Source organism: Alnus glutinosa, chromosome 5 (assembly GCF_958979055.1).
Source record: "Alnus glutinosa chromosome 5, dhAlnGlut1.1, whole genome shotgun sequence".
NCBI lineage: Eukaryota > Viridiplantae > Streptophyta > Magnoliopsida > Fagales > Betulaceae > Alnus > Alnus glutinosa.
In genome coordinates, this window is record NC_084890.1 from 22389932 (window position 1) to 22414929 (window position 24998).

The following is a 24998-nucleotide window of genomic DNA, read 5'->3' on the forward strand; positions in this document are numbered from 1 at the left end:
AAATACTCAAGTCTAGACAAGGGTGATGTTGCTCATTGCACTCCACCCAAAAGTCTTCTGTCTACATCATTGTGAAGGATATACCTTGACTACTTTTTGTACCCAAATCTCTGTATACATCTAAAAGTGTGTTTGATTAGATTTTATACTAGAAGATCTAAAATTCTTTTATATGTTGGATACTTTAGAAGTCATTCTTGAGTAATGATTTATATGCCCTAGTTTCTATGGTCTTTTGAATGGATCAATAGCAGTTTTCATACTCAATAGCTGAAATCACCATTGATCAACTGATAATAACCCAAACAAGTTTCTTTGTCAGTTATTTTGGTCTTCGAAGTTCCAAGAATTTTTTCAGGTTGAAATTCGAGTCTATCCACCAGTGGGTTGCCATGTGAGGAAAAAAAAAAACAAAAAAATGTTTTAATCTGGTCAACTTCACGTTGTTGTATCTGGTGCTAGAGGCTTAAAAGCTATACCATGCAGATTTTGTTTTTGTCCTTTCTGTGTGCTTCTGACTTTTGATCAACTTCATTTGACATTTAAGTATAAGCACAAAAACTTATGGAATGACCAAATTTCAACTTAATGAGGATATTATTGAAAACAAAAAAAATTGGACGACACAGGTTGTGGTGATATCATTTTCAGGACATTTTGATCCCTCCAATATGTGATTTATTAGTACCAATATATACTACTATTTTTTTTCCCTTCCCTTTCTAAGGGCATATTGCTGAATACCCAGGACCCCCAAAATAGAAATGGGTTCCAAAGTTTCCATCATGGAGTGCTACACGTATATCATAGCACCCACTTTTTGTTGCATATGGTTCCAGTAGTCCTGTATCAGGGTCAATGAATTTTCCCATGCTATCCATGTATTGAATATTGCGAAAATAACTTGCTTTCCTATAGCCTTCACTCGGAAAATGTCCACTCCCCATTTGAGTTGTGGTGTGATGAGCCTGTTCCCTTGAGTCAAAAATCTCTCCACCCCAGCTGATTCTGCTAGCACTGGTTGCTAAATTTGTGAAGATGGAGCTAGGCCAGTATCCAAGTACCTTACCTTTCACTTGTAACCACCAATTTCCACTATTCTAAAGCACATAAGTTTGAGAATTTAGTGAGCAATATGTAAAAAGAGAATTTGCTGAACTAGGAAATGAATTTAGAGGAAAAATGTCAATTGATTAATACCATTTCCTATCAGCTTAAACTTTTAGTATAAATGGTAATTTAATATGGTGTTAGAGCCAAAAGTCTCGAGTTTGAACCATGACTCTGTCATTTATTCCCCATTTCAATTAAATATTTCATATGTTGGGCATCACATATTAAAAAGCAATTTGAGCCTACATGTGAGGGAGTGTGTTAAAGTACTGTTTAAGTGATTAAATTTAATTAATACTTCCTACCATATTAAACTTTTACGATAAATAGTAATTTAACAATAAAAAATAGGCACGTGCATTTACCTCGTATATGCTTATCCCTATCGAGAATTGCGCCGCATTGTAGCTTGAAATACGCTGTAAGGGAGTACCAAGTACAAATCTACTATTTACTTGCACGAAACCAGGACATTTGAGATCGTAGCACCCAGTTGTTTGGTATCCATCACGCTTACAACCACATATATATATATATATATATAGCTTGATTAGCGATTTGACAAGTGCATGCTAAGGATAATTAACTCAAAACTCGAATGATCTCTTCGTTTTTTTTTTTTTCTAAGCATATATAAAAGGCAGGAGGGGATGACGACTATGGTAGCAACTGCCTGTTAGGAAATGCACAAGAGGTGCATATACAGTGGAACACTGGAAATCGCAATCGCTCTCTCAAATCCGATGAACACATAGCTTGACCCGGCCCCATAAGAACATGAATTAGTGAGACTCAAGGCGACTAATACTATTTAGGAGTGACGATTCTCATTTAGAGAGTCGAATTGACACTCTACTTTGAAAGACTTACAAAGCTAAAGCCAAGACTAACCAATGGCTTAACAATTCAGGAAAACAACAAGAAGAAATAAACCACTACAAGTAACTTATTTACTATTTAAATACTAATCAAAGGAGGATCCTTCCTACTAACAAGCATGTATGCAATATATAACAATGCTTTGATGGGGATTCCTAATGCCAATTTAAGAAATTATATCATGGAAGGAAATAAGCCAACTTACAGTCCAGTATATGAAAAACCTGGGTTCCTTGATTTGCCAACTAACCTAGAACCATGAAATTAATGGTGAGAAATTAATTAAACTATCCTCCAAATGATTAATCCATATGTTACAATTTTGTTTTGAATTTCATTATGAACTTTCCAGGCTAGGAATGACCATATATATATATATATATGGTCGAACTTACAATCCATCCAGCTTCAATGGTGTTTAGTAGGTCTGAAGGACCCGAGGTAAGCCATATTTGAGCAATGCTAACTTCATCATCATTAACCGTAGGATTCCATACGTTAATAAATGCACTTGCTCCATGGTAGTTTCCTTCACTCAGACGAACTCCAGCGTACTAATTTCAAATATAATTCATATGTTAATTAAAAGATAAAAAGAAATTGATAAATAAATCAAAGAAACCTAATTTGAAATTAGTTTAATGAATTTTATTTAGTTTAATTGTCAAGATAATGCATGTGAAAACAACAGTGGTTCGATAATATGATATACCTCATGGCCTGTAGTATCATAATCAACACGAACATTAAGGTTTTTCCGATGGGCAGCTGGGGGTATAGCACGATGTGGATAATATTCATCTTCTCGTGCATGTCTAATTGGGATTGTTCCTTCAGGGCATTCCTCATTCTCAAGCAAACCTTGAAACAGCTCGTCATCATACAATTCTCCGTTTGTTACATTTGGAATGGAACTGGGTTCCATCTGATTAACCACAAACAAATTACCATATATAGTTAGTCTTATTCCTCGATCAATTGCCGGAATAAAAGGCGCGCAAACCCCAAATTTCTAACGCATTTCATATTAATGATCAATTTAGATATGATCAATGCGTTTGAAAGGATACGGAAATTAATTATTATGTTTTTAAGTAGTTAGCTTCATTCCTATCACAACTTTCCCGAGTTTTATGTTAATCATATTGATTAAATAATTGTTATATTATGATTATGAATGTGATTATTATTATTATTATTATTATTATTATTATTATTATTATTATTATTATTAATTATCTTGGGACAACTTGTAATTTAAGATGGTATCAAAGCAAGTCTTAAGTTCAAACTTTTACTCTATGAGTAACCCACAATTTTAATTAAATATTTCACGTGCTGAGACTAACTATTGAAGAAGGGTTTCAACTTGGTAACCTTTGAAGCCATTGGTTGTAACCTTCTTCTTTCAAAAACTGTTAAAATTATAATTTTTTTGCTATACATTTTAACTATGTTTTCAATTGTACAAATCGTTTAAACATGCGAATGACTAAGACAATAATAAAGGAACTGCATAGTAAAACATAAACTGAGTTAGGAAACAATAAAGAAACCTGTATGGTATGATTCTTAAGTAATGGATGGTCGAAAGCAGGTTGTTGATAGATATCTACACAGTCTATTACGTCACCATTATTACCCTGCAAAGATTTTAGTAGACCATGGTGGAAAAGTAAGCTTGAAAATTTGCCAAAAATATATAGCCACCGAAAAGAAAAAGTAGAGAGAAGGATATTATATATCTAGAGTCAAAATCAAAATAAAATTAAGAAAGATGTAATATTCATTATGACCTCAATAGTTTTGACAGTTCCTTTATGCTTAACTATCTTTTTGCTTTCTATGGTACCAATCCTTCTTCCACCAACAAATTTATCACTCATCACAGAAGATACGGCTAGCAAGCAAAATATACATCTTAAATTGGTATTGGTCATTGAAAAACAAAGTTGCAGACTTCTCTTATTTTTAAATAATGCTATTTTGTCAAGGATATGTATGCTATATATATATATCATCCCATCCCAGCAGAACAGCTCAATCAAATCCAAATCATACAGAACAAGATAAGCACATCACTATCCTTTGTAACTGAATATTCTATAAATACAAAGCTTTTACCTAAGTTAAGGTAGACAATCACAAACCATTCAATCTTTAATTCAAAACTTCACATTTTTAAGCAGAATTCAATATTTTTTGCTATGAAAAGGTCAATGCTGGTACGTAATTACAAAAGTGAGCAAGTGATATAAAAAGAACCTCAAAGAAGTTGTCTGTGGAGAACCCTAGACAAAATACTAATGGAATTATGTGTCTATATTAACTTCTTCGAGAATCGTTGACATAATTAGCTTACTTTTTTTAGTACGGTCAAACATAAAAACTAATTTGATATCTTCATAATTATTATGAGGATTTAATAAAAAAGCTTATGATAAAATTCTTTTTAAATTGTACTGTTATTTAGAAAAGAACTACCTTTGATTGGTCTTACAACTCTAGTACTTTCATATTTATAATATAGATGTAAAGAAACGGCCTAAAAACACAATTTTTCTGGCATGTTGGCTAATTAGGTTTTTTTCGTGCTAATAGCCTGTATGAAAACCCACGAGTTGGTAACTAAAATGAATTGAATATAATATTTTCTTTGCTCTGCCTTCAGACAATATTGTAATTTTCACTCAGAGCATGAATATTGTGGATGCATGGGAAGGCCTTTGCTTTTATCCTTTGGTGCAAAACACACATGAGATGTATCATGGAGATAAATTCTTGCAACTTTTATGATCTAATCGGTCAGGGGAATATGGGCATGCATACACATGATTGGTAGCGCTTTCGTACCTGTGCTTTCTCTCTGCCATTGTTGTCCAGCCTTGGAGACCTCCACGTCGAATGGAAGGCAATTTTCTGACCTTATTTGGGGAACTAAGCTCTAGACTGGAGAAGGCAGATTTAGAATTGATAGCCATGGTTGCACAACGCATCTGGTTTAGACGAAATCGATATGTTTTCAAAGGTGTGATTGTATCCCCCACCTATTTATTGAAAAGCGCAAAAGAAACTTTTGAGGATTATCGGCAAACTATCGATCCAGACCTTATGTGTGCCCTGTCGGTCTAGTTTTCTTCGCTTGTTCAGTGATCACCACTACCTCTTCATACTGTTAAAATAAATTGGGATTTTGCTTTGGATCGCACGAAGAAGTTGATAGGGGTGGGGATTGTTGCCTGTGATTCTATGGGGAAGGTGGGCGCTTCGATGAGCTCTGTTCAGCGGTATATCTCAAACCCAGCTATTACCAAAGCCTATGGTGCAAGACAAGCAGTTGAATTTGGACATTTCTTGGGTTTGCAATCTGTGATTGTGGAGGGGGACGCTCTTGAGATCGTTTCAGCTTTGGGTTGTCCTAGAGATGGTGATGGGAGATATGGCAATTTATTAGAGGATGCTCGAAGACTTCAAGTGGATTTTCGAGTTTGGGATATTAGGCATGTTAGACAAGATGGAAACAAGGTGGCTCACACTCCTGCTAAGTTTGCTGTTTCTCAACAGCAAAACCATGTTTGGTTCGAGTCTTACCCGACATGTCTATTCGAACTTATACATTCTAAACTTATTTTGTCTAATGATTAATGAAATTACAAGTTCCCTTCAAAAAAAAAAAAAAAAAAAAAATCCCTTATGAAAGAAAATGCTTAAAATATTTAAGCATGATCATACGAATTTTTTGTCTGTGTTTGGACCATTCTTCACATGCAATAGCACATAAAGAAATAGAAGATAACTATTAACTACTAGTTTATTTGCCCTTTTTATTCAAATTATCTCTATATATAGAATTTGGATTCAGATTACTCGTTGAACTAAATCTTATGTCAATGATACCTATGAAATTATAATTTTGCCTATGGGCTATGGGTTTCTGTATATTGATAGCAAAAACAAAAAGCAGGGCATATAAACTGCAATACACATATATATATAATAGTGCTTATTGTTTGACACAAGAAAAGCATTTTTATTGCAACTGTTTACCATGGAACATTTCTTCTTGGTCATGGAGGACTCACGAGGGATCTTAGTGTTAAGGAGATTGACATTTTAGTAAGTATTTTAATGAGACCATAATATAATATGTTAGGAGAGCGGCTTAATAGGTAGGCCACTTAGGCCATTGCTTAAGGCTCCAATGGAAGAGAAAAGGAAAGAAAGCCCTAAATATTAGCCAATGAAAATTGTGGTAGCATTTTGTTGATCTCTTCTCACGTGGGAGTTTCAACACTTCGTAGTCCATGTATTCTCTTTTTGACAGTTTTGTATTTTGGTTGTTCATTTCTTCTGCACGTGTGAGAGATTTAGTATCAATAATAATAGAAATAAATAAAAACTTAATTAGTAATTTTGCATCTCATAAAATGAGTAGAATGCATTTTAAAGAATACACATTATAATGTAAAAACTTAAATAAATATTATTTAACCAATACATATAAATCTTACTTAAAATTATCGCCTTTAAGTCTCAAAATTTATCAAGCCAGTCATCCGTATTGAATACCACTCAACTTAAAAGCAAATTTATATGTTTGAACACAACTATGATATATTAATTTTACTTACACTCGTGACATCTTTTTAAGGTGGGGCATAAACCTTTCTACATTTACACAGGTCTTCCTAATCTTGATTGCAATGGCAAAGACATATAGCATTGTTGTAAATTTCCAAATAAATCTGCTACATATATATAAAAAAAAAAAAAAAAAAAAAAATAGGGTCTAAGTTAACAATTAATATAGTGGAGCACTAAAAACTCCCTAAGATGTAGGATTAGTGGATTACACCGTGCATGCATACTCGTGAAGAATCACTAAAAGACCTAATTTATTGTTAGTGTTAGAAAAATGGATAATTACACCTTTAGTTTCTGAAGTTTGCCTAAATTACGAATCACTCTTTATAATACAAAAAGATTATAGAGATTCCTTTTGGTAAACTATAATTACAATTCGCTAAATTAACAAAATCTATTAGTAGATTACAATACAAATGATGTTTAGAGATTGTCTCACTATTTATATGACGTGGCAAATTAACATATTCTATTAACTTGGTAGACAGAAAACAAGTTCAACGAGTAATTCATATTTATAGTTTACCACAAAGATCCTCTATAAATTTTTTATACCACAATAAGTTTTTGATCACTCAAATAAGCATAGTCTGCTATGCAAACCAGGTTATGAACCTAAAATTTCCAATAAAGATGGAAAATATAGTGAGCAGGAAGGCAAGACAATTCTAAATTATAAGTAATCACAAAAGAATGCCAGCTAGCTACTTGTAGACAGTAACTTTCTTAATTCGTGCTGGCAAAAGTATGAAGCCTATGCCCACCAAATGAAGTTCCCTCCTTGGCACATTTTCCATAGAAAGGTACCGATCAAGTATGTTTATGGTAAAGTAGAGGGTTTCAGGCTTGAGTTCAAATCTTCTGTGAACTTCAATCAACCGGTCTACGAGAATACTCCTCATCCTCACATTGACTCTCATCCTGCATAAAAGAAAAAACTTCCAATCATTATTACAGAGAAGGAAGGAAACTAAACTTAGAGTTGATGATTTGAAGAGAGACTAAAGTACTTCCGTGAACTTCCCTAAGCGAGGGCCGTTCTCTTGATTTTCTTTCACTAACAAGGTCAAGCTCTTCCTCTTCATTAGAACTAATCACAACTCAGTCTTCGGATTGGGGGAGGTAAGGTGAAGAATGAACGAGGGCCAAGATTACCAATGTCTCCAAGGACTTGCCTATTTCGTTGCCCTTGTCCATCCTTCACCTTACCTCCCCCTATTCGAAAAATAATCGGAAATCTTGGGATTTCAATAAGATCCATCAGATATATTCAAACAAGAAATTAGAAAGCCCTAGAAAGTGTGAAGCGTGAACCAACAAATAGAATAAAATTGAAAAAAAAAAAAAAAAGAAGAAGAAGAGAAGAAGAAGAAGAAAAAAGGAGAGATCAAAGCATATCTTGAAATGCATATACACAGTACAAAAGAACTGTTAAAATTTTCAACACAAAGAGACCCCACACAAATTTTCATACGAGCCATTTGAAAATGGTGGGAAAAGTTTGGAAGATTTGTGTTTGTTTCTCGAGAAAGTATGAGTAAGAAAATTGGATTTGTCATCTATGCGAGTTTTATAAGAAACGATTTGGGGTTTTGGGGTATTTATAGTTGGGGTTTTGGGGGAGGGGCGGAGAGGGGATGTCTGAAATTTTTTTGTTTCATCGAAATTTTTGAAAGAGAGAATATGGATGGTTGATGAGTGCAATAATCGACGGATGGTGCTCTTTGGAAGAGCGTCCCACGGATCGCAATTGGTGGCAATGCAAACCTACCAATAGGCACCAGCGTTTTAGTCCCCAAAGAGTTAGAGGGAGAGTGAATTTGGAGCGTTGATTGGTGGGCTAATGTACGGTGCAGATTGTTTGAGCTTTGTCAATTGGTGGTGGATTTAACTAAGAGCAGTGCTACGGAGAATGAAAAATTCCGGATATCATCCGGAAATTTGGCTGTACGGTGGCATTCTTGTAATTTTAAATAATTACAAAAATGCCACTGTACAGCCAAATTTCCGGATGGAATCCGGAAATTTTCCTTCTCCCCAGTATTACCCTTTAACTAATGACTTTTGATTTGCTTTTAGTGTCACTGAAGTTGGGCCTTTAGGTCTCTATCTGTTCTAAATTGGGTTTTGACCCATTAAGACCCTAAATGTATGCTTGCAATCTTGCAAGGTATCTGATGTTAACAACAAATGTAATTTTATATGGACATAAATTTCCTATAAATTAATTTGTAGGAAATTTCTTACGACCCACATATAAGATTGACATATGTCCATTGGCATGTGAGAAGCACATGTTATTTAAATAGCATGTGCTTCTTATATGTTTTTTTAATAGCATTAATAAAAAAACATGTGATTCTCACATATTTAAAGGACACATATCCTTTTTATATGTGAGTTGTAAGATTTCCTACAAACTAGTTTTTAGAAAATTTCTCTCCATTTTATATTTGCTACGGATTCAGCAAAACATTAAAGATCCCCTCATCAACCTCCATTAAGACGAAAAACATATATAGCACTTTTTGTAAAGAGAAATACTATTTTTTTCCCCTTTTTCTTTTAACCCCTCAAGCATATGATTATTAAAGGAAAATGTTTAAGGTACTACAATTTTTACTATAGTCCCTTATAAACTCATGCAACAGTCCACATTTTATAGAAATAGGTGCTATGTGGTCCCTAACTACCACATAGCAATCCACCTTTTAGTAGCAAGTGTCACATGAACTATTATGTTAATTTGTAAATGTAATAAATGTCATTTGACAATTCACATCTTAGTGATTCATGTGACATGTACCATGAGACTTGCACGCTAGTTTGTAAAAAACTTGTTACAAACATTGGAATACCCATAGCAACAAGGGCATAACCACCCTTTGGCTTCGGCAGGTAATTTCCCCTAAAAATGTTTTCTCTTTTAGTTTTGCCCCAGCCTAGCAGCACCTTTTTTTTCGATGAGACTAGCGGGCGGAGGGGAGCTTCAAAGTTGGTACATAATGGAAAAGGTTAGAATATAAGTTACTATGAGGCTACACCACTCAAGAATCGTGCCCTAATTCACAGGTCGAGAATATGGTGCCTAATCTTTAAATAAGGTGCTCATATAAAAGAACTTCATCCCTTATGAAAGATTTTTATTTATTTATTTATTTATTTCTTTCTTTCTTTCTTTATGTGTTTGGACCATTCTTCCCAGTAGCACATAAAGAAATAGAAGATAACTATTAATTACTAGTTTATTTTCCTTTTTTATTCAGCTTATCTCTATAAAATTTGGATTCAGATTACTCGTTGAAGTAAATCTTATGTCCATGATACCTATGAAATTATAATTTTGCCTATGGGTTTCTGTATATTGATAGCAAAAACAAAAAGCAATGCATATATATTGCAATACACACACACATATATAGAGAGAGAGAGAGAAATTAATTATTTGGAATTGCATTATTAAAAGAAAAATACAATTTAAAAATGCAGAAAATCTGAATTTTTAAATTGCAGGCAAGATGATGGTTTTTTTGAAAATGCTCAATCTTAGCGTTAAGGAAATTGACATTTTAGTAAGTACTTTAATGAGACCATAATATAATATGTTAGGAAAGCGGCTCAATAGGTAGGCAACTTAAGCCATTGCTTAAGGCTAGCCACCCCGAAGGCCATTTTTGGGGGTGACCGAACCACCCCCATTGCCCTTGAGGGTGGTTCAGCCACCCCCAAGGGCCAAAGTGGGGGTGGCTGAAATCACCCCCATTTGGCTTGGGGGTTCAGCCAACCCCAAGGGCTATGGGGGTGGTTCTGCCACCCCCGAAAATGGCTTTGGGAGTGGCTTAGCCACCCTTTTGGCCAAAATGAGGATGGACGGCCAGCCCCATGTGGCCCAAGGGATGGCTATTTAAAGCTTTAAAATTAAAAACCACAAGTTTTTTTTTCCAATATATACCCCTATGGTTTTATATATTTCACGATGTGCCCCTTGTGGTTTTAATAAGTACCAGAAATGATATATTGGTTTTGTAATTATATCACAAATGGTACTTTGTAAACAAACAATATTTGTATATCTGGTATGCCTGTTTTGAACCAAAAGTAACATGTATGCCTGTATCAAAATAACATGTTGACAAGAATTGAATCTTTCCAAAAAAAAAAAAAAAATCAATAAAAAAAAAAATCAATCATGTGTAATAATTGAAAACACAAAATAATCTGTGTGGCCAATTTTATTTTTTTTTTACATGTCCACACAAGAGGGGGGAAATGTATTTGAATTAGTGACATCCGCTTCATTAGGCATGGTCTCTAGCCGATTGAGTAACTCCTTGAGGAGTGACCAATTAATATAACCCAAAAAATGACCAAATGTTTGTTACTTAAACACAATTTTTTTCCAATATATACCTATGTGGTTTTATACATTTCAGGATGTGCTCCCTGTGGTTTGAATAAGTATCAGAAATGATACATTGGTTTTATAAATATATCACACATGGTACTTTGTACACAATCAATATATTTTTGTCCCCAAAGGGTAGTTCAATCGACTAGTGACCACGCCTCATGAAGCGGAGGTCACTAATTCGAATCCTTCCTCCCCCTCTTGTGTGGACATGTCAAAAAAATAAAATAAAATAAAAAAATTCATTTGTACCATATTATTATTATTATTATTTTAAAGATTTTTTTTTAAAAAAAAAAAAAATTTGTTGGGGTGGCCGAGCCTCCCCTTTGGGCCACATGGGGTGGCCGCCCGCCCCCATTTGGCCCAAGGGCCAAAACCTAATTATTTTTTTCTTTGGCCTTTGAGGGTGGTCGAACCTTAATTTCCGCTGTTTTCCTTTTCAAAACCTTAATTTTAGATATTTTTTTACCATTTATGATAATTTTTCGTTTATTGTTTAGGAGGTGATTCTGAGCTCGATTTGGACCAGATTTTTGGCAGACTGCTTATTTTATTCCCTATTTCGTTTTATTAGGGTTTTCGGGATTTTACTATTTTTGGTAAAATTCTGCTAAAGACTTAATTTTCAGCTATATAAACCCGGCTTGTGGGCGTTTTTCAGACAGTTGTTTATTTGATAATTTTATCGAATTCAGAGTTCTCTCTCTGTTTTGGGGTGAATTTCTTGCTTTCTTCCTTGCAAACTACTTATTGATTAACCTGCAGAATAATCGCTATTCTTTTTCGGCGTCAAGTTTGCTGGCAGAGATGTGGTTGCTAAAGGAGAGCTTGGAGGATACTGGAAAAAAGTCATGTGGATAGCGAACCAATGCCGGAAGCAATTCAAGGTTGTACGCATCCACAAACAGGAAAAGGGATGGTTTATTTTGACAAGAATTTCGATTCTACAGTTCCAATTTATTATATACAATGGGCAGGAAAACCCCCACCTGGAGATCGCATTCGCCCAATTAGCAAAGCCAAGCCTTAATTAGCATTAATAAGGATTAATGTTCATGTCTTAGGCTCTGAATAAGGTAGAGTGTGTCGTTAATATTTAAATGAATAAATATTTGTGCTCGTCCTACGCTGTATTTGGAGTGCTTCCATAAGAGACGGCAAATACTGAAAGAGATGTGTTATACATGCATTCTTTTTCTGACATTCTCTCTTCCTTCCACTTGAAGCTAACCAAGATGGTCTTCGTCTTCGTCTTGGTCTTCATTTTCGTCTTTCTCAGAAGTGTGTATTTATCTTTGATGTGTTTGGTTTTTTGTTTTTTTGTTTTTTAAATGAGGGAGGTTATTATGTATTTATGTTTTGATGCTCTCATGTGTGCTGTAAAATTGAATCGATAAATTAAAGGAAAATTTCACTTGTCACTCATAATCTTAGGATGCATTTGAAATTGCGATTTCGTAGAGAAAAAATGCGATTTTAAATCAAATCGCAGAAAATGAACCGTTTGAAAATTGCGTTTTTAAAAAATTGCGATTTGAAAACGCAAAAAAAATGCTTATTCAAATCGCAGGTAATGGGGTGCTTTTTTGAAAATGCAATATTTTAAAAGGCTAACCTGCGATTTTGAAGGCCAAACTGCGATTTTGCCAAACGCTTAACCACATTTTTAAAAATCATTTTTTTAAATCGCACATTTTAAAATCGCTATTTTGAAATCGTACTTTTTGAAATCGCAAACCCAAACGGACCCTCATCACTTTTGCTATAATACTATTAAACTTTAAAAAGTGTCAATTTAATATATTTATCTTTCAATTTAATTTTATTTTAAATTCATCATCTATATATTTTTTCCCTAAAATTCTAAGATATTGTGATCTCGTCATATATCCTCAATGGACAAATGGCAACAAAAAAAAAAAACTCGCACTCGATACATGGAAAGGCAGCCCGTATTGAGAACCCCTCTCACATGCGCGGTAAAGAACTTTATATCTTTGTTGGAAGAAAAGTGTGATTAACAAGTAAATAATTGAACTGGACAAGCAAAATTGTTGCTTTGCTTAACCCATTTGGATGAATATGACAAATTGTGTCATGCTTTGTCTAGTCTCCATTTCAATATATGAGCTTTCAAGTTTTTAATTTAAGGCTTAAGTTTGTTAATGTTTTCATCAAAAGATGCTACCTTTGTCTCTTGATGTTTGTATGATTCATAATCCAAGATGTTAATTTCTCATATTTCCCTCTGGATAGAGAGTCCTACAATTGTAAAGAAATTATAGATTTTAAAATTTTAAAATTTTGACTATTCTTTGTAATGAATAGTTTAAAAAAAGCAACATATTAAAAAGATAGTATGTTTCCATGAAGGTCAAAAAGAATTTTCTCTTAAAATATTTCTTCACTTTTAAAGAGACTTAATTATTCTTTAAAAAATTAAAAGACAGTTTTTTGCTCAAAGCTTTTATACAACATAAAGCGCAAAAACTTGATAAAAATATACTCAAGTCTCATTAGTAACATGTCACATTTTTAATAAGTAATATTTTTTAAATTATTTAATGCAAGAAACGACTTGCATTGACATATAATTTAAGAATAAGTAAAAAAAATCATTATCCTTCCCTTTCCATCCCCTGGCGAGCCACCTCTAAATGATTACTGATACTTAGTTTGTTTGGGTGTAAAATATTTTCTGGAAAATATTTTTTATATTTTTTACTTTTAATTTGGTGCAACTGAAAATGATGGTCAATGAAAATCATTTTCAGTTTGACCGTAAAAGCCTCTTTAATTTTTGAAAAACGATTTTATAGTTTGAAAATCGTAAATCGTTTTCTAGATTTAAACTCTTCATTTTTGCACACACGTTTGTGGGAATCCACCACCGCCAGGTATTGGAATTTGTTGGTAGCCCAAATCTACCGTTAAAGGTCCCCGAATTTTGTTATCCGATTGCCGAAATTTGGCAACCGCATCCAGAATTCGGCAAAATAGGCCAGAATCTGGCCGGTGTTGGAATTTGGCAATTTGTGCCAGAATCTGGCGACGATCGGCCACCATTGCCGAATTCCGACAAACCAGATTTTGGCTAGTACGGCCAGAATCCGGCGGCAATGGCCAGATTCCGGTTTGTTTGGCAAGAATTTGGCCAGTTTCTCCAGAATCCGGCAATCGGCAGCAATGGTTGGATTCCAAACTCCATCACCAAATTCCGGCAACAGTAGCTAGAATCCAATAAAAGTAGCCGAAATCTCGTCACCGGTGGTTTTTTGTCATTGATAATTTTTTTGTAAGAGTCAAACGCCAAAAAATATTTTCAAGGAAATCATTTTTTTTTTTTCTGAAAAATGATTTCATTAAAAATATTCTACAACGAAAAACATTTTATGTTGAAACAAACAGAGGCTGAATTGTCACTTCAACAACCAATGTTATCCAATAAAGTTTTACTTATTTGCCTGAATTGCTAGGTAATAATGTAAGAGAGTCCAACTGTATACATAAATGGCTAAACAATCTAAAATTTATTTGGAGTGATGAACGTTACATGTTTTAAGTAAGAGAGAGAATACACATCAATCTCTTGCCTATCTTTTACTCATTTTTTTTGTAAATTCATTATTGAATCTGTGGAACTATATATTGGTTCCATGTGGTCCCACATATTTAATGATAAATATGCTCATTTCTTATATGGAGATTTTTGGGGACATTGTTCCCAATAGTTAAGCCCAAGATGGGGCCCATTAGCACTGTTCAACCCACTAAAGCCCACAAAGAAATCATACTCCATCAAAAGCCCATGAAGATAAAATCAATCACAAATACATTTAACCTGGTCCCTAGGGGCCCGGGTAGATAACATCTCAGGAGCATCGCAATGGGAAAGCGTCATCAAACAATATTCAACTAAGGATTCCTAGAGGTAGACATCTCTCGGTACATAAGTCTTGGGACGTCGCCATCCTGAGACCACGAAAAGAATTCATATGGAATGCCCATACCCATATGATCCCGGAACCGGATTCCTCGGGATCACCATGAGGTGATTGGAAGAAAGGACGTGTGGCATTCTTGTCCATATATTATAGGAGGAAGTTATGGGGAGAATCTATCACGTAACTCCCAAAAAGGTGTTGCGAGGTCACAATGCCGGATTCTTTGGGATAGTCTCTTTTCCCACAAGATATCGGATAAGAAATCAGTTTGAAATCAGTTTGAAATCAGCTAAGAGGAGTCTTGTTGGCGGAATAGGACTCCCCCGAGGATAAGCTCTAGTTGCACATCATGTGGGATTAGAGTTCTAGTTGGACTCAAATAAACAACAAAATTTTATTTTAGGTAATTTTTTAGTCTAAGTTTCCAACTTAACCAAAATTCAGTCATTCCTACTGTGCCCTAAGGTCCTAAAAGCACTGACTTTAACATATTTAGACCTTAAAAATCCCTACTTTAATACAAAACTATTAATGTTGTCACATTTTCTACCCATTTAGGTTCGTAAACAACACTAATGCTCCATGCTCCATTTGTTTCAGCGTAAAATATTTTCTGAAAAATGATTTCGGTAATTTTCGGTGTTTGGTGGGGGTAAAAATAATGGTCAATGAAAATCATTTTTAGCTTGACCATAAAAGCTTCTTTAATTTTTGAAAAACAATTTACAGTTTTTAAAACCGTTAATCGTTTTCTAGATTTAAAATCTTCATTCTTACACGCACGTTTGTGGGAATCCACCACTGCCGGGCATTCAAGTTTCTTGGTAGCTCGAATCTACAGCTGAAGGTCCCCGATTTTGGTATCAGATTGTCGAAATCCGGCAATGGTCAGTTTTCGAAATCTGGTCGGTGACGGAATCTGGCAACGTCCAACGACATTCGCTTGATTCCGGCCGAATGTGGCCAAACATACAGGATTCGATCCAGATTTGGCCGGGATCTGGCCAAACTGGCCGAATTCTAGCAGTAAATCCGAAGTCCAGCCAGATCTAGCCAGATGCTGGGCAGTACAGTTTAATTTTTGAAAAACAATTTACAGTTTTTAAAACCGTTAATCGTTTTCTAGATTTAAAATCTTCATTCTTACACGCACGTTTGTGGGAATCCACCACTGCCGGGCATTCAAGTTTCTTGGTAGCTCGAATCTATAGTTGAAGGTCCCCGATTTTGGTATCAGATTGTCGAAATCCGGCAATGGTCAGTTTTCGAAATCTGGTCGGTGACGGAATCTGGCAACGTCCAACGACATTCGCTTGATTCCGGCCGAATGTGGCCAAACATACAGGATTCGATCCAGATTTGGCCGGGATCTGGCCAAACTGGCCGAATTCTAGCAGTAAATCCGAAGTCCAGCCAGATCTAGCCAGATGCTGGGTAGTACAGTTTAATTTTTGAAAAACAATTTACAGTTTTTAAAACCGTTAATCGTTTTCTAGATTTAAAATCTTCATTCTTACACGCACGTTTGTGGGAATCCACCACTGCCGGGCATTCAAGTTTCTTGGTAGCTCGAATCTACAGCTGAAGGTCCCCGATTTTGGTATCAGATTGTCGAAATCCGGCAATGGTCAGTTTTCGAAATTTGGTCGGTGACGGAATCTGGCAACGTCCAACGACATTCGCTTGATTCCGGCCGAATGTGGCCAAAACATACAGGATTCGATCCAGATTTGGCCGGGATCTGGCCAAACTGGCCGAATTCTAGCAGTAAATCCGAAGTCCAGCCAGATCTAGCTAGATGCTGGGCAGTACAGCTTGAGTTCAGCCGTATTAGGCCTGATTCCGGTCGGTGCTGGCCGGATTCCGGCCAGTACAGCCAGAATATGGCTTGCCAAAATCCGGTGACGGCGACCGGATGTTGTCGAATTCTAGCGGTTGTCACCGAATTTCATTTTTCGTGGTTGGGATTTTTCTGTACACACCAAATGTCGAAGAATATTTTTGGAAAAAATCATTTTTCCTTGAAAATGATTTTGTCGAAAGTATTTTACGACGGAAATCATTTTACGTCAAAATAAGCGAAGCATAACCACGAAATAGGTTGTGTGTTGTGTATGTGTGGTATAACATTGATCTAAAGCTATTTAAATCACATATTATCTAGTCCTGAAATTTTGTGTGGTTAAAAGAGTCACTATCTTTTTTAATAAACAATGCATTTCCTAATTTGTTCTACATTTTTAGCATGCTTAACTACATTTAATCAAAATGTAAACTTAATAAGCATGGAATAGAAACTAGAATTTCGATTTTATCTCTTGATGGTGGAATGCCTCCTCCTTGGGTATCAAGGGACCATAAAAATGGCTGATCTTTCTCTCTTTCACTCTTTCTCTCTTGGCCGCTGGATGGACGAAGGAATGGGTCTCTTAGGGTTTCTGGAGATTTTATAATGAGAGCTTGAAGTTTTTTCAATTTTTGGACACATTATTTTTCACATGCTCGTTTGACATCAATCAGTCACTATTTGGACCGATCTATCGGTGACTATGGATATGGCATCAATCGATTGATAAACAACTTAAAAATTTAGCAAGTTTTATGTGGTCTGTCAATGTAAGCGTGGCTTATGTGGTGCCTAATAGTCACATGCTAATAACTAAAGTAGTTTTAGCTAAGAGAAGAAGTACAACAAGAAAAAGAAGAGGAGGAAGAAGAAGAATAAAATTAGAACAAAAAGATTAAGATGATTTATTGAATAATAAATCTTCTCCAATCTTTAGTCATCTCTAATATGTATCTCTTAGGTTTTTGCATTCTTTGCTTGCAAAGAAAATGAAGAAATGTGGGGCATGAAGATTGAGGAGAGAACGGAAAAGAAAGGAAAGAGCCGAACTGCTAAAAATGGAAGGAAGCTTAAAAGAATAGTAATGAATAGGCGAAAAAAGTGTAAATCATATTTTAAAATTTCATTCTATATAAGTTCTTTGTTTAGAAGGCCGGGCCAATATTATATAGATTTTTTTTTATTATTTTCTATTTATATATATATATATATATAAGTTTTGCGGCTAGTATAAGAGTTTTAGAATTTGGACTAAAAAAATCCATAAACTTTTTATGTCAATAATTAAATTATGAGAAGCTTTTTTTATATGATAATTTTTTAGACTGAGTCAGGGTATAATTATTTTTTAGAGTTTAGGGGGACTAACTTAGGTTTGAACATAAAGAGCCTATGTATTATTTTTCGGCTAAGGAGTAGATATTTTTTAGAATTTTTTGGTGCAACCCATTTTTCTTTTTCTTTTTTTGTTTTTGGCATGAGATAGGGCCATGGGACAGCCCATGTAATTATAGAGTTTTTTTTTTTTTCTTATGAAAAACAGAAAAATGGTGGTGGCTGAACCACCTCCGAAAACCACTTGACCACCTCCAAAACTAATGGAGGTGGGTGAACCACCCCCAAACACCTAAGGGTGGTCTGGCCACCACATGTGTGCAGTTCAACAACTCCTAGAGTTTTTTTATTGAATTTTTTCGTTTTTATTTCTTATTTTTTTATATGTACATTTTTTTTTTAATTGGGTTGAAAAAAGTTTGAGTTGGGTTGAAAAGAAATTAACTACAGCTAAACATGAATACTTAAAAAAAAGAAGCCACTTGATGATTTTAAAAACCACGTGACATTTGGGAGAACTACAGTCTTCCATATAGCATTATTCCTCCAACTCCTATCCAACTTTAATAATTTTTTTTTTTTTTAAATCAATCATTAGATATGTAGGACGCACATATAGGAAAGAGAATTGATTCTTTTATATCTCTTGTATATCTTTTGCAAGTCTTTTTTTAAAAAATTAGTCATTGAATTTGTAGGACCCACATTGATACAAATGGTAGTTTCGGAGGACATTGACAATTGAATAGAAATTTGATGGGGTTATATATATATATATATATGGACAGAAATTTCTTACAAACCGGTTTGTAACAAATTTTATACAACCCATATATAAAAATGACATGTGTCCCCTTGTCATATGAAAATCATATATTTTTTTAATAGTTGTGCTTCTCACATACTTTTTTAATAGCATTAATAAAAAAATATGTAATTCTTATATGTAGATTGTATGAAATTTTTTACGAACCAATTTATAGAAAATTTATGTCCTATATATAGTAAGAGGTGATACACCTGCCACTTAGCAATTAAGGAGAAACCTTGGGCCTAGAGAGAGAAGGAAAAAAAAAAAAAAATATGAGAACTACTGTCTTTGCTTCCCTTACCCTCTTATCACTTCTTGTTCTCGTAAGCATTTCTTGCACCCTTCAATAATATTCTATATTTCTGCTTCTTCTTTTTCCCAAACCTTTAAATCTATAAGGACTCAAGTAAATTAAAAGTGGAATTGAGATTATATTATGTGAAATTAATATAATTAACTTGTGAGTTTTGGGCATGCAGTTTGCTGGGAGAGATGTGATTACAAGAGAAGAGCTTGGACGATTCTGGAAGAAAGCCATGAATAGCCAACCAATGCCGGAAGCAATTCGAAGTCGTACGCATCCACAAACAGGGAAAGGGGTTTATTTTGACAAGAATTTTGATCCAGCAGCTCCAATGCCTTATATACAATGGGCAGTAGGCCCCCCACCTGGAGATCGCATTCATCCAATTAGCAAAGCCAAGCCTTAATTAGCATTAATAAGGATTAACGTTCATGTCTTAGGCTCTGAATAAGGTAGAGTGTGTTGTTAATATTTAAATGAATAAATATTCGTGCTTGCCCTACGCTGTATTTGGAGTGCTTCTCTAAGCCGACGGCAAATATTGAAAGAGATGTACGTTATACATTCTTTTTGTCATTCTCTCCGTAAAATGTTTATGGGCAAATTGACACTATTAAAATATGCTTTGAAAGAGAATGAGACACTATGATTTATAAAGTGTTCAAATAAAAAAATTCTTAAAGATGTGGAACACTTTAACACGCTCTCTTACATGTAACAACTAATGACCAAGCATGTAGACGACAATAGGAAGAAAAGACCCATCTTCGCAAAAAATCTGTAGCTCTAATACCATGTGAAAAGGTTATGGGCCTATTAACACTCTCAAAAGATGTCTTGAGAGAGGAGTGGACACCATAATTTATAAAGTGCTCAAGTGAAGAAAATCTTAGTGATATGAAACACTTTAACACTCTCATCCTTTCACTTGATGCTAACTAAGGCGGTTTTCGTCTTCGTCTTCGTCTTCGTTTTCATCTTTCTCAGAAGTGTACGTGTATTTATCTTTGATTTGATTCGTTTTCTTTTTTTAAAATGAATGAGGTTACTATATATTTTTGTTTTGATGCTCTCATGCGTGCTAGCTGCAAAATTGAATCAATAAATTAAGAGAAAATTTTACTTCTTGCTCATAATCTTATATTATTTTTGCTATCATATCCTTAAACTTTAAAAATTGTCAATTTAATATATTTTTTTATTTTTTAATTTCAACTATTCGTTAGAATTTTTTGTTAAATTCTAACAGAGGAGTGTCAAATTTTCTTAAATACTCCTCATTTTTTAGGAAAAAAAATAAAATTGAAAGGATTTAAGCGTTGATCAAGGCTTAATGGGATTTACAAAAATATTCATATCTGAATAACTGGAAAACTAGTGGATGGTTCTACCAGTTGTGAGTGCGGTTACGATTATTCAAATAAAAATAACAGGATACCCTAATTTCAGAACTGCAACCGATTATACATCTCTATATAGGAGGGTGAGGTTTCTTCGTGAAATTCAAAAGAGTATTTGCATGATTGACATGTGTTCAGAGTTGATGGAAGATTTGAATGTTGAAGATAATAGATGAATGGTTAATGTTAGTTTGGGAGATCAAACCGCTGAAGACCATGCTCAATATGGGAAATTGAGTAAGGAATGAGGAGATGACAAATGGCACTGGTAGTTGAGGGAAATCAATACCAGATCCTTTGAATGAATAGCTGAGATGAGGGCACAAAGATCGATCAACGGTGGATTGAAGCTGTGCAGAATCTTCTGAAGGAAGCAGTGTGGCACAGCAAGGGCGCGACACATGGCGTACGCGGAAAGAGTAATTTAATGGGCCGAAGATATTGGGCTAAGCGAGTTTTGGAATGAAATGGTTAAACTTGGGCTTGGAGGGAAATTTAATTTCGAAAATATTTTAATTCCATGGTTTTTTTTTTGTTTTTTTTTTAGTATTATGATATTATTATTGACGATAGTTTCTTTAATGCCGGACAGAATTAAGATTGTTCTAAGAAATTATGAATTGAAGACTAAAAAGAAAAGTTAAGAAAAGAAAAAATAACAAAAAAGGAAGAGAAATACCCTACTTGCACAAATAAGAAAACAGAAAAATAACACTGAAATATTGATATTTAATTAATACTTCAAAACTGAATTGTTCTATTGAGTACCTATCCCTTATATAGGCTAAAATATGCTCCTAATTTAACAAGGAAAATAAAAAGTTAAAAAAAATCCTAATAGCAAAAGAAAAACATAATCCTAATGGAAAAGGAAAAACACAATCCTTAGTAAAAAGGTAAAGTTCACATGCTCCTCAAACTACCACTCAATTGACAATGTTCCTCCCAAACTTTCAGTTTGAACAATGCCCCCTTGAACTACCAAAAATTATCAATGTTTCCCAATGACGAAAATACCCTTAATAATTCAAAAAAAAAAACTAATTTTTTTTTAAAAGAAAAGAAAATTCATAAAAACCAAGGGTGGCCAAATTTAAAAATTAATAATAATAATAATAATAATAAAATTTATTTTCAAGAAATTAAAAAATTTCGTTTTTCTTAAAAAAAAAAAATTAATTTAAAAAAAAAATTAAAAAGTACATTTTTTTTTCAAGTAAAAAAATTTTTAGTTTTTTTTTTTTTTTTAAAAAAAAAAGAAAATAAATTATAGGGGTATTTTTATTATGTTGAAAAGATTGTAAGGTCATTTTTATCTTCTTACTGTCCTTTAGGGTACATTGACAATGTTTTGATAGTTTGGGAAAACATTATCCCAATTGAAAATTTGAGAGAAACATTGTCAATTAGGTAGTAGTTTGAATAAGGTATATAAACATTTTCCTACTAAAAATGAAGCTAAAAAAAAACCCTGAAAGACGCATGCATAAATAAGTCCACACTAATATCGGTTTTTCAATTCTCTTCTCTTGCATCATTCTAAGTTTGTTAAAGTTCTCATCATTGGATGGATATTCCATTAATCATAACACACAAGGGCAGGTAACAAAACTAAAGCAAATCAATTCTTATGAAACGAAATAAGTTGCTGCAATTTTCTGCACAAAATAGGTTGCAAAATCAGATTCTCTCTCGTTTTCTACTCATCATATTTCTTCTTTTTATTTTTGGATTTATTTTGTTTTTTGATTGTGACTTTAAAAAAGTCGACTTAGCATTCATAATAATAAGACTGGGTGAACTTGAATACTTTTCCATGAAATTATGTCCCATTTTCTCTCTCTCTCTCTCACCCTTAGCCTTCAACTGTACGTTTTCTTGGAATAAGATCTTCTCCATTTCATTTAAATCATAATCATAAAATAAATAATATCAATTTCATTTAAAATAGAGATTATTCTATTCTTGGTCTTCAGTATTCCATTGATTGTTCAATTTGTTGCCACTGGGAAGAGTCACCAGCATTTGTTGCAAGTGGGAAGACATTTCCTGGTCTTCACTAATTATTAGTGCTTGTTTGATTGTGACTTTAAAAAAGTCGACTTAGCATTCATAATAATAAGACTTGGTGAACTTGAATACTTTTCCATGAAATTATGTCCCATTCTCTCTCTCTCTCTCATCCTTAGCCTTCATCTATACGTTTTCTTGGAACAGGATCTTCTCTATTTCATTTGATACTATTCATTTCAAATGAAAATGTCAAAATTTAAAATTGATATAACTAACGATGTATATGAAGTCAAATTAGCATTCATAATAATAAGACTTGGTGAACTCGAATACTTTTCCAAGAAATTATGTCCACATTATCTCTCTCTCTCTCTTCCTTAGCTTTCAACTGTACATCTTCTTAGAATATGATCCTCTCTATTTTATTTATTGAAATTAATACTATCCATTCAAATAAAAGGTCAGCATTTAAAGTTGGTGTATCTAATGATGTATATGAAGTCAATGTTAACATGTCTTTTATAAATTTACATAATGTAAAATCATGTATATTATTAAATATATTAATTTTAAATCATAATCATAAAACAAATAATTTCAATTTCATTTAAACTAGAGATTATTATTCTATTCCCCGTCTTCAGTCTTCCATTGATTGTTGAATTTGTTGCCACTGGGAAGAGTCACCAGCATTTGTTGCAAGTGGGAAGACATTTCCTGTCACTTTCTTCTTTTACTTGGTGAAATGCACACAGAGTAGAATAAACAATATGGCCCTATTTGAAACCCCCTCACGTCTCCTTAAAAAAGTCAATTTTAATATTTTAATTTTTTTTTATATATCACATTAATTATATTTTAATAACTTTTTTTTTTTTCATTTTCTGTATTACATCAATTACTTTTTAATAACTTTTTTTCATTTTTCCTTATAAAAAATTCGAAATTTCTTCTTTTACTTTATATCACATTAATCAATTTTTATTATTATTTTAACTTTTAAAAAATAAATACAAAGATTTTTCCAAACAAGGCATATATCTTCAAAATTGATCTTCTAATGCTTCAATTTTCAACCCCTTTACATCATGTACACGGTATGCAGGCCAAATAACCATATTTGAAACTTAGGCTCCGTTTGTTTCGGCATAAAGTATTTTTTGAAAAATATTTTTCGTATTTTTTGTCTTTTGTGCGACCGACAATAATAGTCAAACCGAAAATATTTCTAGTTTGACCAAAAAAACTTATTCAGTAACAAAAAATGATTTCTACTTTTAAATTTCGTAAATCAATTTCCGAGTCTGAACTTTTTATTCTCAAATAACCGGATTACCGCCATACTCCCCCATTAGGCCTTTGCCGGAACCTGCTTGGACAACGTCGGGACCCGACCGAGACATCGCTAAGACTTCGCCAGGACTCCCCGAGCTTTGGCCAGGACACCACTAAGACCCAGTTGGGACGCCAATGGGACCCACCGAGAATTCGTAAGGACTCGGCTGGGACACTACCAGGACTTTAACGGGCCACCGTCGGAACCCGGTTGAGATGTCGCCAATACCCGGCTGGGACCCGGTCGGGACACCCCTGGAACCCTGCTGGGAGTCAGTCGGGACTTTGTTGGGACCTGGTTGGGATACCACTAGGACTTCACCGAGCCATCACCGAGACGACACCGGGACCCATCGAGACTTCACCGAGCCACCACCGGGACTTCGTTGGGACTAGGTCAGGACACCGATGGTTGCGGGGAATTCACCGAGACCCATTCAAGACCCACCAAGACTTCGTCGGGACATGTTTTGTGTGTTTATGGCAGGTCTCAACAGGGTCCTGGTGGTGTCCCGGCTCACCACCATCAGAATTTTCCTAAACTCAAATTTGTAGGTTTAATTTTTTGTAGTTTTTTTATGCTGTAAATAAAATTTGATTTTTATAGGTTAATATGATTGAATGAATATATATATATATATATATATATATATATATATATATATATTGTAATTTTTCATATACGCCAAATTTCAGAAAATGTTTTTAGGGAAATTATTTTTTGACAAAAAACATTTTACGTCGAAACAAATGAAGCCTTAGACTACGTATATTCGGATTGGCACAATAATCTCCCAAAAATCGATCCCTAATCCATTCAAAGCATAAAGGGTTAGATCATCATCTAAAATTGGGAGGTCGATAATGGTGATTTTATCGGCCAAGGCCTTCACAGCGTGCAAGTAGTCGAAAATCAACTGATTTCCACGCTGGATCAAGGTAAGTTCCTCCTTGAGTTGCATA

The 24998-nt window shown here is 34.2% G+C and overlaps 1 protein-coding gene across 1 annotated transcript; it reads right to left on the reverse strand.

Annotated features, from left to right (window-relative positions):
- Positions 1 to 2145: 2145 nt before the first annotated feature.
- LOC133869094 (protein neprosin-like) lies at positions 2146 to 4973 on the reverse strand. Its single transcript, XM_062306064.1, has 5 exons — positions 4846 to 4973; positions 3789 to 3912; positions 3549 to 3635; positions 2705 to 2917; positions 2146 to 2546 (listed from the first exon to the last, which is right to left on the reverse strand). The coding sequence occupies exons 1-5, from the start codon at positions 4971 to 4973 to the stop codon at positions 2346 to 2348; spliced, it is 753 nt and encodes a 250-aa protein (XP_062162048.1). The 3' UTR covers positions 2146 to 2345.
- Between the last annotated feature and the right edge of the window lie 20025 nt (positions 4974 to 24998).